The sequence below is a fragment of the Manis javanica genome, chromosome 7, assembly GCF_040802235.1.
Source record: "Manis javanica isolate MJ-LG chromosome 7, MJ_LKY, whole genome shotgun sequence".
Taxonomy (NCBI): Eukaryota; Metazoa; Chordata; class Mammalia; order Pholidota; family Manidae; genus Manis; species Manis javanica.
This window is the reverse complement of record NC_133162.1, coordinates 120,872,744-120,890,573: the sequence shown is the minus strand read 5'-3', so window position 1 is coordinate 120,890,573 and position 17,830 is coordinate 120,872,744. Positions and strand designations below refer to the sequence as shown.

The 17,830-nt window shown below is 37.2% G+C and overlaps 1 protein-coding gene across 5 annotated transcripts in view; it reads left to right on the top strand.

Annotated features, from left to right (window-relative positions):
- The window catches only part of STAM2 (signal transducing adaptor molecule 2), a 48,489-nt gene that overhangs the window by 21,768 nt on the left and 8,891 nt on the right, over window positions 1–17,830 (top strand). For 4 of the 5 annotated variants that reach the window (XM_036996046.2, XM_036996043.2, XM_036996045.2 and 1 more), the window contains 4 exons: window positions 5,589–5,683; window positions 16,101–16,183; window positions 16,319–16,406; window positions 17,375–17,429. In XM_036996046.2, the coding sequence (XP_036851941.2) occupies window positions 5,589–5,683; window positions 16,101–16,183; window positions 16,319–16,406; window positions 17,375–17,429 (321 nt within the window). The remainder of the gene's footprint in view (window positions 1–5,588; window positions 5,684–16,100; window positions 16,184–16,318; window positions 16,407–17,374; window positions 17,430–17,830) is intronic. The other variant, XM_036996044.2, reaches the window with a different exon arrangement.

Genomic DNA, 17,830 nt, shown 5'->3' with positions numbered 1-17,830 from the left:
ATAGCACTTAGAAAATAATCTTTTCTTTTTTCTTTTTCTTTTTTAAATAATCATTTGGAATGAAGGCCATGATCCCTGAGTAGATATTAAGGTGAAGAGGTAGTGTGGGCTCTGAACCCTGACAGTCTACAGTATCAGGCTTCTGTGAGTGATTTTAGTTAGAATATTTACAAAAGAACTTAGGTTTATATTTCTAATACTCTTATACAACTATAAAATTGAAGACATTTATAAAATAAATTGAAACAAAAGTATAAAATGAGTAGTTTTTGCTGTAAGATTCAAATTTCGAACATTACTTTCATGTAATAAGAACATTTCCTAAAGCAGATTTCAGAAAATTTTCTGAAGTTGCTCTTCAAAAGGTGAATATTGCTGATTAGCAGCACGGGTACTACTGTCTTCAGCAGGTCTGTACTATGTGCTGCATAATTCAGTTCTCCTCTGACTTTTTCTTTTCTAACTGATGTAAATCCTTCATACATACTGCATCCTTTATGTCATTTGGTGTTTGTTTGGTGTTATATACCTATTATAGTCTGCAGGTGTGCAGTGAGTTTATTAGGGTTATGTTACTGTGCTGCTTGTGTTTTTCACGATACCTGATGAAAGCAATTCATTAAATAACAGATTCACATCAGACTGTTTTCAGTTGAGACTTAACACTGCAAAAGAGAACTTATTTCTTTGTAACTGCTAAGAGAATTCAACATGAATATAATGGAATATGTAGATTGATGATGAGATGCCCCAGTCTTAAATCACTATAGACATACTCATCAACATGTTCATGTTAAATGTGGTCATTTTGAATGGACTGGTTATCACTGGCAAGATTTTAAACACAAATGCAAACTTGGATACTAATGTTAAATGGAAGTAGTAAGTTAAAGTGAGGTCATCTAGGTGATCCAGAATATGAGTATATTTATAGATTGTTTTTCTGATTTCACATATAGAACTTGAAGTTCCTTGAAAACACATCGTTCTTGGAATTCAGTTTAAGAAATACTGAGCTGATAGAAAAGGCACACATTTCTTACTAACTGAGTATACCAAAAAAGTTTTTCACATTTTTACCTTTATCTCACCAGTTCTCGTTTGTTCTATATAATACAATTTCAAATAATTAAGTAGGGTTCTTGCAGTTCCGAAAATGCCATGTTGTGATTAGACCTATGTGGTTGTGCATTTGGTTCTCTCAGCCTAGGAAGCCTTGTCAAAAGAGGCAAACACATTTAGAAAAGAAAATAAACTTTACTCTCAAGGATGATTTGTAAAGGAGTCCAGGCTTTAAGAAGGATTGGCTCCCCAAATTAAAAAATAAAACAGGTATTTTAAGTAACAGACCCCCATAAGATTACCAACATTTCCAGGTTTACTGTTTGTATGTTGTGGTAGAAATAGCATTTTTCTCAAATGATTGTCATATCAATAATGGACATCACTTATCTTTAGCCATTGTCATTGCAAAAAAAAAGTCAACAAAGCCATTGTTTTAGTGAAGAAGTCAGTAACTTAAAAGAGAGGCTCAGGTTTTCATTTATTTTGAGACCTAAAATGAGATAGGATAACATAAATAATAGCATTTTTCACACTGTATTGTAACCAATTCTTTACATATGTCTCCCCTGCTAAATGAGTTATTCTGAAGAGGGTCAGCACCTCCCTGGGTGGGAAGAAGAGGGAAGGAGAAAATAAACCCCACAGGGCGAAGCCAGGTAATGTTAGTTACCTGTTTTTGGTTGGTAGCAAAGGGTTGAAAAATACTGTACTAGATGTTAGATTTCTTGAGGGCAGAAACTAGATCTTAATTATCTCTGTCACTCAGTGCTCAGCCTGATGTCACTGTCCTCTCCTTGGTAGGCTTTTACAAATGTTAGCTGAATAATCAGTTTGTTAAAGGGAAAGTTTATGTCTCTTATACGTAAATCATTTTTCACTCAGCTGTGATTAATCCTTTCTTAATATGAGAAGCTCTAAATAAAAATGCTGTATTTAAAATTCTTATTAATTATCAAATGGTTTATATAAAATTACAGTGCTGGATTACCTTAATTTAGGAATTTAAAATTGAACAATGTTGATTGCCATTAATATTCCATAGAATCCATGGGTTATCAGTGGATAGAATACTGAGCTGTTAGGGCTGGGAAGGAATTGTCATGCTTTGATGTGGCATGTAGTTGTTTTGTCTATTTTTATGCCTTATCAAAGAGTTTGTAGTAGTGGTTGGGAGGGAAATTACCCCACATTGGTAGAAGCACTAAGGAAGGTTACACATAAAATGTTGATAGATTGAAGTAAAATCCATGCATCCATTTCACACATGTAGGTTCTCTGGTTTTACATAAAAATTCCTCTAAGTTCAGTTTTCCTTTTTAAAATGGGAAGTTCAACCTAAAAAAGCATGTGTGTAAGAGAGAAAGTTTTTTCATCCTATATAGACATTAGCAGGTAATTTATCTTAGCACTGTCAATACATCAGTTATTTTCTGGTTTTAAAAATTTGGATGATACCCACAAAGCAAATAACCTGATTAAAAAATGGGTGGATGATCTAAACAGACACTTCTCCAAAGAAAAAATTCAAATGGCCAACAGGCACATGAAAAGATGCTCCACATTGCTAATTATCAGGGAAATGCAAATTAAAACCACAATGAGGTATCACCTCACACCAGTTAGGATGGCCAACATAGAAAAGACAAGGAACAGCAAGTGCTGGCAAGAATGCAGAGAAAGGGGAACCCTCCTACACTGCTGGTGGGACTGTAAATTAGTTCAACCATTGTGGAAAGCAATATGGAGGTTCCTCAAAAAACTAAAAATAGAAATACCATCCAGTAATTCCACTTCTAGGAATTTACCCGAAGAAAACAAGATCCCTGGTTCAGAAAGACATATGCACCCCTAAGTTTATCGCAGCACTATTTACAATAGCCAAGATATGGAAGCAACCTAAGTGCCATAGATGAATGGATAAAGAAGATGTGGTACATATACACAATGGAATATTATTCAGCCAAAGAAGAAAACAAATCCTACCATTTGCAACAACATGGATGGAGCTAGAGCATATTACGCCCAGGGAAATAAGCCAGGTGGAGAAAGACAAGTACCAAATGATTTCCCTCATTTGTGGATTATAACAACGAAGCTAAGTGGAAGGAACAAAAGAGCAGCAGACTCACAGGCTCCAAGAAGGGACTAGTAGTTACCAAAGGGAAGAGATTGAGAAGGGTTGTTGAGAGAGGGAGAAGGGGATTACAGAGCAGTATGATTAGCACACATAATCTAGGGGGTGATGGGGAAGGCAGTATAGCACAGAGAAGACAAGTAGTGACTCTATAGCATCTCACTATGCTGAAGGACAGTGACTGCAATGGGGTGTGGCAGGGGACTTGATAATATGAGTGAATGTTGTAACCACAATGTTGCTCATGTGAAACCTTCATAAGATTGTATATCAATGATACCTTAATAAAAAAAAAAGAATTTGGGTGATATATATAGATAATAGCCCTTTTGCATTTTGTGGTACTTTTAAAATGAAATGCTGTTTCAGAATCAGAAGTTCCTGAAGTTTTATCTTTAAGAATGACTGCTCAAAATGTCAAATTTTTGGAAAGCAATAGACAAAATGATCATTTCCAGATTCCTTAGTTATCCATATAAGAAACCCCAAGAGAATCAATCAGTGGGCAAGCTATTAAAATTGGTAAGAGTTTATCAGGGTTGTTGGGTAAAGTTCATCATAGAAAAGTCAATGGATTCTGTAATCACTACTTAGAAAATGTGATAGAAAAAATTGTCGTTTTCAATAGTAAGAAAAATTACAAATGATCTAGGAATAAATAAGCCTAAAAAGCTATGTATGGATTTTATGAAGAAAATTATAAAATTATTTGAACTATATAAGGGAATATTTATGTAATAAGTGGAATTAAAACATCTTTATGATGAAAATTTAATATTGTAAAGATTTAGATTTTCCATATTAATGCATAGATTCAGTGCATTTACAATTATAATCCTAATGTAACTTATTTTCAGAGAACTTGACACTTTTAATTTTAATATTAATATGGAAATGTAAAGGTATACAGTAATATTGAGGGTACTTTTTCCCTAAGAAGTATCAAGGCATATTAATAAGCTGTAATATATAAATATATATACTATTGCCATAGAATGTAATCTAGAAATAAGCTCATGAACAGATAGTATCTTGCTGTTTGAAAAATAGGATATCATAAATCAGTAGAAAAATAATATACTGTTCAAAAAATCTTGCTGGGATGAATGGCTCTTTAAACAGTACAAATAAAATTTGATTCAGCTTCACACAAAATAGATAAAATTTCATTCCAAATGGATTAAATACCTAAACATGGAATAAAAAAGAAACCTGAAACTATTAAACAAGTATATAGGAGAATAGATTTAGGAGTTCAAGGATAAAGATTTCTTTAAAAAAAATGTAACTGTAGAAGAATGCTGAATTTGATTACATAGAACAAAAAACGTCATGTAATAGAAGAAACCACAAACATATATTAAAAGACAAGTGACAGTTTGAGAGAAGATATTTGCATAATTCATACAAACAGTTGCCATCCAGAATATGTAAAGAACTCCTACAGACCCATGAAGAGGAAAATGACCCAGTGAAAAAAGGAAAATGGACAGAAGACATGAACGAGCAGTTTACAGAAGAGGCAGCCTGAATGGCCAGCAAGCACATGTGGGTGCTCAGGAGGTGTAGCTAAGCACAGCAGTGAGATGTGATTTCCCTCCTGTCTGGTGTCAAGTGTTGCTTAGATTTTAACGTGTGTGAGGGAGAATGACATTCTCCATGCTGCTGAAGGAAGGAGGGTAGTGAATTGCCACAACCACTATAGGGAACATGTGGCAATATCTAAAATGGGAAATACTCATATCCTGTGGCCTACCAAGTCCATATCTGTGAATAAGCCTAGAGAATTACTGCATGTGTGTCCTAGAATCTAGTGTGATCATTACCCCAGTCTTCATAATGATGAAAGACTGGACATGTTCATCTGTATGGGGGTGGAGAAATCAAATATGCCATATTCATGTGATGGATCTTTAATTTAAAAGGGATAAACAGAAATCTGAAAGTATTAACATAAATTTTAAAAGATCTATAATTAACATCTGTATCTATAGAGTTGGCTATAGATAAATGTAAACAAAAAAAAATACACTGGCAGGAAGGCTGCATACCAGCTTTATGGTGGTGGTGTAGTAGGATAGATATGGGTTTGAAACTTGGTGTTATTGATAAAACGGTCTTCATGTTAATCTTTAGTGTTTTATTTTTTTCAAGCCTAGAATCAAATACGAAGAGTTGATATTTGGTTCTAAATTTAAGTATGTAAATATGGATGTTTTATTTGTGTTTTCCTATATCTTTTATTAAGTTTAAGAAGAACTGTTTTTAAATATATTTGGATATAAAATAGTATTTTAAATAGGCCACATCTAATTTTTATTTTAATTCCTCTTGACATGAATGTACTAAAATGTGGAGGAAAAAATGACATTTTGTTCTGTGTTTTCAGTGATGCCAATTGGTGGAAAGGAGAAAACCACAGAGGAATAGGACTCTTCCCATCTAATTTTGTAACAACTAATTTAAACATAGAGTCTGAGGCAGGTAAGTTAAATCTTAGGGAAGGTTAAATCTATTCAAGTTCTTTACACTTGAATTTTATGGTTCAATTTTGAATATAAAGTAGATTGGTATATAGCTTTTGTTTTAAATCATTTATTTATAGGCAATATAGTTTAACCTACTTCTTACCAAATTAAGGGGTTAATTTATCCAGGAATAACTTACCAACTCCAGGAATTATTTCCTTACCATTTTATTTTAAATCCTTTGAGTGTTAATGTACATAGTTACATACAATGCATAAAAGAATCTGTGAATACCATGTAAATATTTAAATCAACCTAATTATTGTTTAAGAGGCATTTTCTGTCTTCAGTACAAAGAAAAATGGTTTTATTGATCACTGAATCACACTATTGAACAGGGTAGGTGGGAGGAGGGTGTTTGACAAGGAATGATCACAGGGGTTAGGAATACTCCTAAGTTCTAGACTTTACCTTACCTTGACTTGATCTTAGAGAACTCAAGACAATAACAGTCTAAACAGGACAGGAGGCTCCTGGTTCAGATCTTCTGCGCTTCACTGAGTTTTGCAGCCATAGACAGTTCCCCTTAGCTGCTGTCAGCCATGTAGAAAAAGCACCCATTTTTTACAGGGGGGATGGGTGAGAGCTGAGGGTAAAGAACAACTGATAATACTATTGATTATGGTCAGAAATAAAATAGTTCAGTGGCGTTTGAACACTATCAGGTGTGCAAAGTGCGTTGCTTGCACTGTTTTATTTAATCACAAGTCTGTGAGATAGGTACTTTGGTTATAAGTAAGGAAACTGAGGCTGAGGAGATACATGACTAGTAGGTGATAGAGCTAGAATTCTACAGTCAGCCAATCTGCCTTCAGAATGTATTTTTACTGACTCACTGTAAGACATATCAATGCTAATCTTAACCAGTTCTAGAGAAGGAGCTAAAATTGGAAGTTTATCCTTTCTGTGTAGCATCATCTTGTATGGATAGAGTGGTGTACTCAGTTAAAATGAAATTGAGGGAGATGAATACTTGTTTGAATACCAAGTAGTCTGCCACTATTTATGCTTTTTATTCCTCTAGTCTGACTAAATAGCAAAATTGGGGACACCATTTTAACTTGATAGATCATGCTCAGGGGATTCTATATAGTGATCTCCTCTTGGCATTGGATAGATTGAGCTGCGGTTTTAAAAGTAAAAAAATACTTCGGGTTTTCAATAAATATATCCTCATGTTATGCTAAACTCTGCTCCTTAAAACATTCTTGAAAGTTAGTCAAATTTTGAAATATGTGGCTAACTTTTGAGACTTCAAAATCCTTTGGTTATTTGGATCTTTATTATAATTTTATTTTATTTTATTTTATTTTTTGAGAGGGCATCTCTCATATTTATTGATCAAATGGTTGTTAACAACGATAAAATTCAGTATAGGGGGGTCAATGCTCAATGTACAATCATTAATCCATCTCAAGCCTAACTCTCGTCAGTCTCCAATCTTCTGAAGCATAACAAACAAGTTCTTACATGGTGAACAAATTCTTACATAGTGAATAAATTCTTACATGGTGAACAGTACAAGGGCATTCATCACAGAAACTTCCGGTTTTGATCACGCATTATGAACTATAAACAATCAGGTCAAATATGAATATTCGTTTGATTTTTATACTTGATTTATATGTGGATCCCACATTTCTCCCTTTATTATTATTATTATTTTTATTTTTAATAAAATGCTGAAGTGGTAGATGCAAGATAAAGGTAGAAAACATAGTTTAGTGTTGTAAGAGAGCAATTGTAGATGATCAGGTGTGTGCCTGTAGACTGTGCTATTCCGAGCTAGACAAGGGCAATAAAACATCCACGGATGCAGAAGATTTCTCTCAAAGCAGGGGGGATGAGGTTCTGAGCCTCACCTCTGTTGATCCCCAATTTCTCACCTGATGGCCCCCCTGCGACTGTGCCTGTCTTAGGTTGTTCCTCCCTTGAGGAATCTTACCCGTCTCTGGCTAACCAGTCATCTTCCGGGGCCATACAGGGAAATGTAAAGTTGGTAAGTGAGAGAGAAGCCATATTGTTTGCAAAGGTTAGCTTTTTACTTCTTTGCAGATTTATGCCCTGTGGCTTCTATGCCCAGCCCTTATCTCGAGGTATCTTTGCCACCTGGAGGAATTATGATACTCAGTAACTTCGATATGAGGCACAAATTCTATTTAAGGGTTGTAATTAGGAAGGAAGAAGAAAAGCTATAGAGGTAGCATATGGAAGAAAACATGGGAGGATTGATTATTTCTTTGACATATCTTCTTGTAGAGTAACTTAAGCATGTATAGGTTTTAAACTACTAACTAATTTGCACTCACATATTAACATAATAGGAATACGGTGACATAAACAAAGCAAATCTATAATTACCATCCATCTCCAGTGAAGCCAAGAAAACCATTTAGGCACCCTAGGCATTTGTGAAAATTTGTCTATGATATGATGGATATTGTCCAACTGTACTTGAACAGTCTGAGAGAAATCAGACAAATTAAAGCAACCCATTTCTGGGATCTGTTCACCTCCCATATGTTCTTTTAACCGTAGATAGTCTATAGTCATAAGATTTTGGAGTGCTACAACTTGCACCCCTCCCAACTCCTGGTTGAGTTCCAACAGTACAGATCCGGTCAAATTCGTTGTCTCACTGTATGCACATGCCAGCCTAGACATCTCCCTCCTCATTCTTATGGCAAGTCCAGGAGACGGTGGGCTGGATGCAGCCACAACCGCAGCATCGTCCGGATCCCTGTGGAGGCTTTTTGATGATCATCCCCCGGCATGAGTCCTCCAGAGAGTGCTGATGCCGGAAGCTCCTCCTCATATCGTGTCTTAGTTCATTTTCTGGGTATCCAAGCTAGGCCTTGATCTTCTGCATAGAAACAAACAGACCCTTTGCCCACACTTTGACATGCCCTCTATACCACTTTGCAGAACTCACTGGAGGTCAGCACACAGGGACTGCTTTTTTTCTTTCTTTTTTTTTTTTTTATTAAGAGAAAGGAATATTATCAGAAAAGAGTACCTCCATAGCTGATCATCTGACACCCTTTGAGTGATCAACATTAAGGATATTTAAAGCATGAGTTGATCTTTGATTTACCAATAGTTTTATCCTATCAAGGAGTAATCCCCCTTTTCTTTCTTTCTTTCTTTCTTTTTTTTTTTTTTTAATCTTTAATCTACACTTACATGAAGAGTACTATGTTTACTATGCTCTCCCCTATATCAGGTCCCCCCTAACAACCATATTACGGTTACTGTCCATCAGCTTAGCAAAACGTTGAAGACTCCCTACTTGTCCTCTCTGTGTTGTGCACCCACCCTCCCCTTTCTCCCTCCCCCCCATGCATGCTAATCTTAATACCCCCCTTCTTCTTCTCCCCCCTTATCCCTCCCTGCCCACCCATCCTCCCCAGTTCCTTTCCCTTTGGTACCTGTTAGTCCATTTTTGGGTTCTGTAATTCCACTGCTGTTTTGTTCCTTCAGTTTTTCCTTTGTTCCTATACTCCTCAGATGAGTGAATTCATTTGGCATTTCTCTTTCTCCACTTGGCTTATTTCACTGAGTATAATACTCTCCAGCTCCATCCATGTTGCTGCAAATGGTTGGATTTTTCCACTTCTTGTAGCTGAGTAGTATTCCATTGTGTATATGTACCACATCTTCTTTATCCATTCATCTACTGATGGACATTTAGGTTGCTTCCAATTCTTGGCTATTGTAAATAGTGCTGCGATAAACATAGGGGTGCATCTGTCTTTCTCAAACTTGATTGCTGCGTTCTTAGGGTAAATTCCTAGGAGTGGAATTCCTGGGTCAAATGGTAGGTCTGTTTTGAGCATTTTGATGAACCTCCAAACTGCTTTACACAATGGTTGAACTAATTTACATTCCCACCAGCAGTGTAGGAGGGTTCCCCTTTCTCCACAGCCTCGCCAACATTTGTTGTTTGTCTTTTGGATGGCAGCTATCCTTACTGGTGTGAGGTGATACCTCATTATAGTTTTAATTTGCATTTCTCTGATAATTAGCGATGTGGAGCATCTTTTCATGTGTCTCTTGGCCATCTGTATTTCTTTTTTAGAGAACTGTCTGTTCAGTTCCTCTGCCCATTTTTTAATTGGGTTATTTGTTTTTTGTTTGTTGAGGCGTGTGAGCTCTTTATATATCCTGGACGTCAAGCCTTTATCGGATCTGTCATTTTCAAATATATTCTCCCATACTGTAGGGTTCCTTTTTGTTCTATTGATGGTGTCTTTCGCCGTACAGAAGCTTTTCAGCTAAATGTAGTCCCACTTGCTCATTTTTGCTGTTGTTTTCCTTGCCTGGGGAGATATGTTCAAGAAGAGGTCACTCATGTTTATGTCTAAGAGGTTTTTGCCTATGTTTTTTTTCCAAGAGTTTAATGGTTTCATGACTTACATTCAGGTCTTTGATCCATTTTGAGTTTACCTTTGTGTATGGGGTTAGACAATGGTCCAGTTTCATTCTCCTACATGTAGCTGTCCAGTTTTGCCAACACCATCTGTTGAAGAGACTGTCATTTTGCCATTCTATGTCCATGGCTCCTTTATCAAATATTAATTGACCATATTTGTTTGGGTTAATGTCTGGAGTCTCTAATCTGTTCCACTGGTCTGTGGCTCTGTTCTTGTGCCAGTACCAAATTTTCTCGATTACTATGGCTTTGTAGTAGAGCTTGAAGTTGGGGAGTGAGATCCCTCCTACTTTATTCTTCTTTTTCAGGATTGCTTTGGCTATTCGGGGTCTTTGGTGTTTCCATATGGATATTTGAATTATTTGTTCCAATTCATTGAAGAATGTTGCTGGTAATTTGAGAGGGATTGCATCAAATCTGTATATTGCTTTGGGCAGGATGGCCATTTTGACGATATTAATTCTTCCTAGCCATGAGCATGGGATGAGTTTCCATTTATTAGTGTCCCCTTTAATTTCTCTTAAGAGTGACTTGTAGTTTTCAGAGTATAAGTCTTTCACTTCTTTGGTTAGGTTTATTCCTAGGTATTTTATTCTTTTTGATGCTATTGTGAATGGAATTGTTTTCCTGATTTCTCTTTCTATTGATTCATTGTTAGTGTATAGGAAAGCTACAGATTTCTGTGTGTTAATTTTGTATCCTGCAACTTTGCTGTATTCCGATATCAGTTCTAGTAGTTTTGGAGTGGAGTCTTTAAGGTTTTTTATGTACAGTATCATATCATCTGCAAATAGTGACAGTTTAACTTCTTCTTTACCAATCTGGATTCCTTGTATTTCTTTGTTTTGTCTGATTGCTGTGGCTAGGACCTCCAGTACTATGTTAAATAACAGTGGGGAGAGTGGGCATCCCTGTCTGGTTCCCGATCTCAGAGGAAATGCTTTCAGCTTCTCGCTGTTCAGTATAATGCTGGCTGTGGGTTTATCATATATGGCCTTTATTATGTTGAGGTACTTGCCCTCTATTCCCATTTTGCTGAGAGTTTTTATCATGAATGGATGTTGAATTTTGTCAAATGCTTTTTCAGCATCTATGGAGATGATCATGTGGTTTTTGTCTTTCTTTTTGTTGATGTGGTGGATGATGTTGATGGATTTTCGAATATTGTACCATCCTTGCATCCCTGGGATGAATCCCACTTGGTCATGGTCTATGATCCTTTTGATATACTGTTGAATTCTGTTTGCTAATATTTTATTGAGTATTTTTGCATCTACATTCATCAGGGATATTGGTCTGTAATTTTCTTTTTTGGTGGGGTCTTTGCCTGGTTTTGGTATTAGGGTGATGTTAGCTTCATAGAATGAGTTTGGGAGTATTCCCTCTTCTTCTGTTTTTTGGAACACTTTAGGGAGAAATTATGTCTTCTCTGTGTGTCTGATAAAATTCCGAGGTAAATCCGTCCAGCCCTGGGGTTTTGTTCTTGGGTAGTTTTTTGATTACCGTTTCAATTTCTTTGCTCGTAATTGGTTTGTTTAACTTTTGTGTTTCTTCCTTGGTCAGTCTTGGGAGGTTGTATTTTTCTAGGAAGTTGTCCATTTCTTCTAGGTTTTCCAGCTTGTTGGCATATAGGTTTTCATAGTAGTCTTTAATAATTCTTTGTATTGCTGTGGAGTCTGTCGTGATTTTTCCATTCTCATTTCTGATTATGTTGATTTGTGTTGACTCTCTTTTTCTCTTAATAAGTTGGGCTAGAGGCTTATCTATTTTGTTTATTTTCTCAAAGAACCAGCTCTTGGTTTTGTTGATTTTTGCTATTGTTTTATTCTTCTCAATTTTGTTTATTTCTTCTCTGATCTTTATTATGTCCCTCCTTCTGCTGACTTGAGGCCTCATTTGTTCTTCTTTTTCCAGTTTCGATAATTGTGATGTTAGACTATTCATTTGGGATTGTTCTTCCTTCTTCAAGTGTGCCTGCATCGCTATATACTTTCCTCTTAAGACTGCTTTCGCTGCATCCCACAGAAGTTGGGGCTTAGTGTTGTTGTTGTCATTTGTTTCTATATATTCCTTGATCTCTATTTTGATTTGTTCATTGATCCATTGATTATTTAGTAGCATGTTGTTAAGCCTCCATGTGTTTGTGAGCCTTTTTGTTTTCTTTGTAGAATTTATTTCTACTTTTATACCTTTGTGGTCTGAAAAATTGGTTGGTAGAATTTCAATATTTTGGAATTTACTGAGGCTCTTTTTGTGAGCTAGTATGTGGTCTATTCTGGAGAATGTTCCATGTGCACTTGAGAAGAATGTATATCCTGTTGCTTTTGGATGTAGAGTTCTATAGATGTCTATTAGGTCCATCTGTTCTAGTGTGTTGTTCAGTGCCTGTGTGTCCTTACTTATTTTCTGCCCGGTGGATCTATCCTTTGGGGTGAGTGGTGTGTTGAAGTCTCCTAAAATGAATGCATTGCAGTCTATTTCCCTCTTTAGTTCTGTTAGTATTTGCTTCACATATGCTGGTGCTCCTGTGTTGGGTGCATATATATTTAGAATGGTTATATCCTCTTGTTGGACTGAGCCCTTTATCATTATGTAGTATCCTTCTTTATCTCTTGTTACTTTCTTTGTTTTGAAGTCTATTTTGTCTGATATTAGTACTGCAACCCCTGCTTTCTTCTCACTGTTGTTTGCCTGAAATATGTTTTTCCATCCCTTGACTTTTAGTCTATGCTTGTCTTTGGGTTTAAGGTGAGTTTCTTGTAAGCAGCATATAGATGGGTCTTGCTTTTTTATCCATTCTATTACTCTGTGTCTTTTGATTGGTGCATTAAGTCCATTTACATTTAGGGTGACTATTGAGAGATATGTACTTATTGCCATTGCAGGCTTTAGATTCGTGGTTACCAAAGGTTCAAGGTTAGCTTCTTTAGTATCTTACTGCCTAACTTAGCTCGCTTATTGAGCTGTTATATACACTGCCTGGAGATTCTTTTCTTCTCTCACTTCTTATTCCTCCTCCTCCATTCTTCATATGTTGTGTGTTTTGTTCTGTGCTCTTTATAGGAGTGCTCCCATCTAGAGCAGTCCCTGTAGGATGCCCTGTAGAGGTGGTTTGTGGGAAGCAAAATCCCTTTGCTTTTGCTTGTCTGGGAATTGTTTAATCCCACCATCATATTTAAATGATAGTCGTGCTGGATACAGTATCCTTGGTTCAGGGCTCTTCTGTTTCATTGCATTAAGTATATCATGCAATTCTCTTCTGGCCTGTAGGGTTTCTGTCGAGAAGTCTGATGTTAGCCTGATGGGTTTTCCTTTATGGGTGACCTTTTTCTCTCTAGCTGCCTTTAAAACTCTTTCCTTGTCCTTGATCCTTGCCATTTTAATTACTATGTGTCTTGGTGTTGTCCTCCTTGGATCCTTTCTGTTGGGGGTTCTGTGTAATTCCATGGTCTGTTCGATTATTTCCTCCCCCAGTTTGGGGAAGTTTTCAGCAATTATTTCTTCAAAGAGACTTTCTATCCCTTTTCCTCTTTCTTCTTCTTCTGGTACCCTTATAATACGAATATTATTCCTTTTGGTTTGGTCACATAGTTCTCTTAGTGTTGTTTCATTCCTGGAGATCCTTTTGTCTCTATGTCAGCTTGTATATGTTCCTGTTCTCTGGCTTCTGTTCCTTCAATGGCCTCTTGCATCTTATCCATTCTGCTTATAAATCCTTCCAGGGATTGTTTCACTTCTGTGATCTCCTTCCTGACATCTGTGACCTCCCTCCGGACTTCATCCCATTGCTCTTGCATTTTTCTCTGCATCTCTGTCAGCATGTTCATGATTTTTATTTTGAATTCTTTTTCAGGAGGACTGGTTAGGTCTGTCTCCTTCTCAGGTGTAGTCTCTGTGATCTTTGTCTGCCTGTAGTTTTGCCTTTTCATGGTGATAGAGATAGTTTGCAGACCTGGTACGAGTGACCACTGGAAGAGCTTCCCTTCTTGTTGGTTTGTGGCCTTCCTCTCCTGGGAGAATAGCGACCTTTAGTGGCTTATGCTTGGCAGCTGTGCACAGACAGGGCTTCAGCTACCTGCCCGGTTGGTTTGGAGTTTATCTCCGCTTTTGCTGTGTACGTGGCCTGGCTGGGGCTGCTCCTCCAAAGTGGTGGAGCCCTGTTGGAGGGGGAGTGGCCGGGAGGCTATTTATCTCCGTAAGGGGAGTCTGCACTCCCTGTTGCCCAGGGGGTTAGAGTGCCCAGAGATCCCCAGATTCCCTGCCTCTGGTCTAAGTGTCCTGTCCTGCCCCTTTAAGACTTCCAAAAAGCACTCTCCAAACCAAAACAACAACAGCAACAATGAGAGAGGGAACAGGAAAAAAAAAAAAAAAAAGGAAAAAACACGTGATTTTTTTTTTTTTTTTCCTCAGGCGCCGGTCCCAGGCACCCGCTCACTGGTCCTGGTGCCCTCCCTCCCTAGCATCGGGGTCCCTGTCCCTTCAAGACTTCCAAAAAGCACCCGCCCACTGGTCCCGCAGGGAAAAACACGCGATATTCTTTGTCTTCAGGCACCGGTCCCAGGCACCCGCTCACTGGTCCTGGTGCCCTGCCTCCCTAGCACCAGGGTCCCTGTCCCTTTAAGGCTTCCAAAAAGCACTCGCCAAAAAGAGAAAAAAAAAGGGGAAAAACACGCGATTTCCTCCGTCCTCAGGCGCCAGTCTCAGGCATCCGCCTACCGGTCCCGCATGGAAAAACGCGGGATATTCTTTGTCCTCAGGCGCCGGTACCAGGCACCCGCTCACCGGTCCTGCTGCTCTGCCTCCCTAGCGCTGGGGTCCCTGTCCCTTTAAGGCTTCCAAAAAGCACTCGCCAAAAAGAGGAAAAAGAAAGGGGAAAAACGCGCGATTTCCTCTGTCCTCAGGCGCCGGTCTCAGGCACCCGCCCACTGGTCCCGTAGGGAAAAATGCGCGATATTCTTTGTCCTCAGGCGCCGGTCCCAGGCACCCCCTCACTGGTCCTGCCGCCCTGCCTCCCTAGCAACGGGGTCCCTGTCCCTTTAAGGCTTCCAAAAAGCACTCGCCAAAAAAAAGAAAAACCGCTCTGGTTTCTTTCCACCCGCCGGGAGCCGGGGGGAGGGGCGCTCGGGTCCCACCCGGCCAGGGCTTGTATCTTACCCCCTTCGCAAGGTGCTGGGTTCTTGCAGGTGTGGATGTGGTCTGGATGTTGTCCTGTGTCCTCTGGTCTCTATTTTAGGAAGAGTTTTCTTTGTTATATTTTCATAGCTCTATGTGTTTTTGGGAGGAGATTTCCACTGCTCTACTCAAGCCGCCATCCTGGCTCCGCCTATTATAATTTTATTTTTACCAAAATTTACTTTATTAAAATATCATACTATAGCAAAATGGCAATGAACATTTAAATAGTTTTCTAGATATGTACATTTGTAAATTTTTAGCCTTTATGAGAGTTTTTTTGTTTTGTGCTGCTTTAACTGTTAATCAAGTTAGATTGAAATCAAGATTTTTTTGTTCATATAGAATATGCATTTTTTTATAGCAAGGAAAAGAGTGCAGAAGGAGCTTAAATACCTAACTCTGAAATTAGCCAAGTAGATAATACTCTACTGTCTTGTATGTCCATTGACTGTCGTGGTATCCCTCAGTTTTCCAGAAAATGCCTATAGTGACAGTTCCCATTAATATTATAGGACAAGGATTCCTGTGTACTTAATTTGCTTGTATGTTTCCAATGCCTAGCACAATGCCTGGCATAATAGTAAGGGCTAAATAAATTTTTGTGTCATGAATGAATGAACATATGTAATAACATTGATTATGAAATGGGATGACTATTTGAGGGATTTCCTTTTTTTCCCCTATGGGTAAAATGGGCTACTTAAAATAAATGACTAAAATTCCAAAGTAAATGCTAAGGACTTTAAAGTTTACTTTGTTTCCATAGCAGCTGTGGACAAAGTGAATGTAATTGATGAGGAGGAAGAGGAAATTAAGAAATCAGAGCCTGAACCTGTTTATATAGATGAGGTAGAGTCCTTCTTTTGTTTAATAAACTATCAAGACTTTTAATGTGTATTATCTTTGAGAATGCTTGGAAAGAGTAATTTTCATATTCATTGAAATTAAAACTCTTGAGTTTTTAAGTGTCCTATTACTTTTTAGGATAAGATGGATAGAGCCCTGCACGTACTCCAGAGTATAGATCCAACAGATTCACAACCAGATCCGCAAGATCTCCTGGACTTAGAAGGTACTTAGTGAATATTAGGTACTCTTTAATCTCATTTCGTATTTTAGCTATTTATAATGTCTTAAAATTCTTCTGCCGTGTATTTGCTTCTAGAGATTAGAAATCTCTGGTGGGAAACAGACTTATAGTAAAATAATAATAAGTACAATACTTGGAAGGTGTTATAAACTTGCCTGTCCTGTTCAAGGAAGTAGTCTTTGTCTTTGTTTAGCCCACTAGTGAAATTGGCTGAAGAGATTTGCAGTCCAAAGGACAGAATTAGAAATAACAGCATAATAAATTGAGTCAAAATATTAGAAATTCTATTCCTCTTTTAATTTTCTTGACATCATGATTTTAAAGGTCAAAAATTATTCATTATCTGTATTAACTTTGTAATGTAGTAATTTGATGCATGCTGATGTGTCTTTTTAGTCCCCAAGAAATTTGAAACCATTTAAACAAATATTTTTAGGCCTCTTTTAAAAATGTCCTTTGGAGAAAAAAATGGATAAATACTCTTAAATATTTTTATATAAGAAAGTCTGGTTATTAATACTGAATATTGTGCTATTCATTATGTCAGTGTTTACATCTGGAAATGCAAAAAATGTTTAATTTTGAAATGGCTTAAATAAATTAAAAATATTCATATCTAATCTGTACATAATTATATATTTTATGTGTTGTGACTCAAGCTCATTTATTTAGCTAACAATCATTTTGAGATGATTCCAAATTTCACAGTCTATAATCTTAGTACTTCTAGAGAACATGGTGGGATTTCTGTTCTAAATTTGACTTCAGTCACGTAATACTTATATTGGTGCTGAATAGTATTAAAATTAGGTTGTTCCTTTCTCTAGCATAAACTTAATTCTCTTTGTATTTGCATGACACGGCATATTGGTGCTCAATTGTTAAGAATTGTTGAAGTTGGCTTAAACTGGTTTAAGTTTCAAGCTTTTAAAATATTTTTGTATTTACAGTTGTCTGCCAACAGATGGGTCCAATGATAGATGAAAAACTTGAAGAAATTGATAGGTAAGATACAGGAAACAATATAGTCTTTTTATGATTACCTGTTTTTGCGGAACCTTAAGAAGTTTTGTGGAATTGTTAATCTATTGAAATTGTTTCTTAGTCTCTAAAAACTCTCACAAACAAATAGCAAGGTGGTATGTTGTATTTTGGTAGCGATTTCTTTTCATGGCAGTGTAGTATGTGTACAGTTGTGGACTCTCGCTCTGATGGTGCCAGTGTTCATTTTTCGCTTGGGCTGGAATTGAGGGGTAATGAGTAATGAAGAACAAATTGAACAGAGGATGAAACGAGAACAGGGATCTTAGGCAAGCATTTTCTTGTTATGTGATGAGTAGTAATATTCGTAAAACTTTCAAATGAAATTTCCCTTATCTGAGAAGCTAAATCCACTGTACACCTTT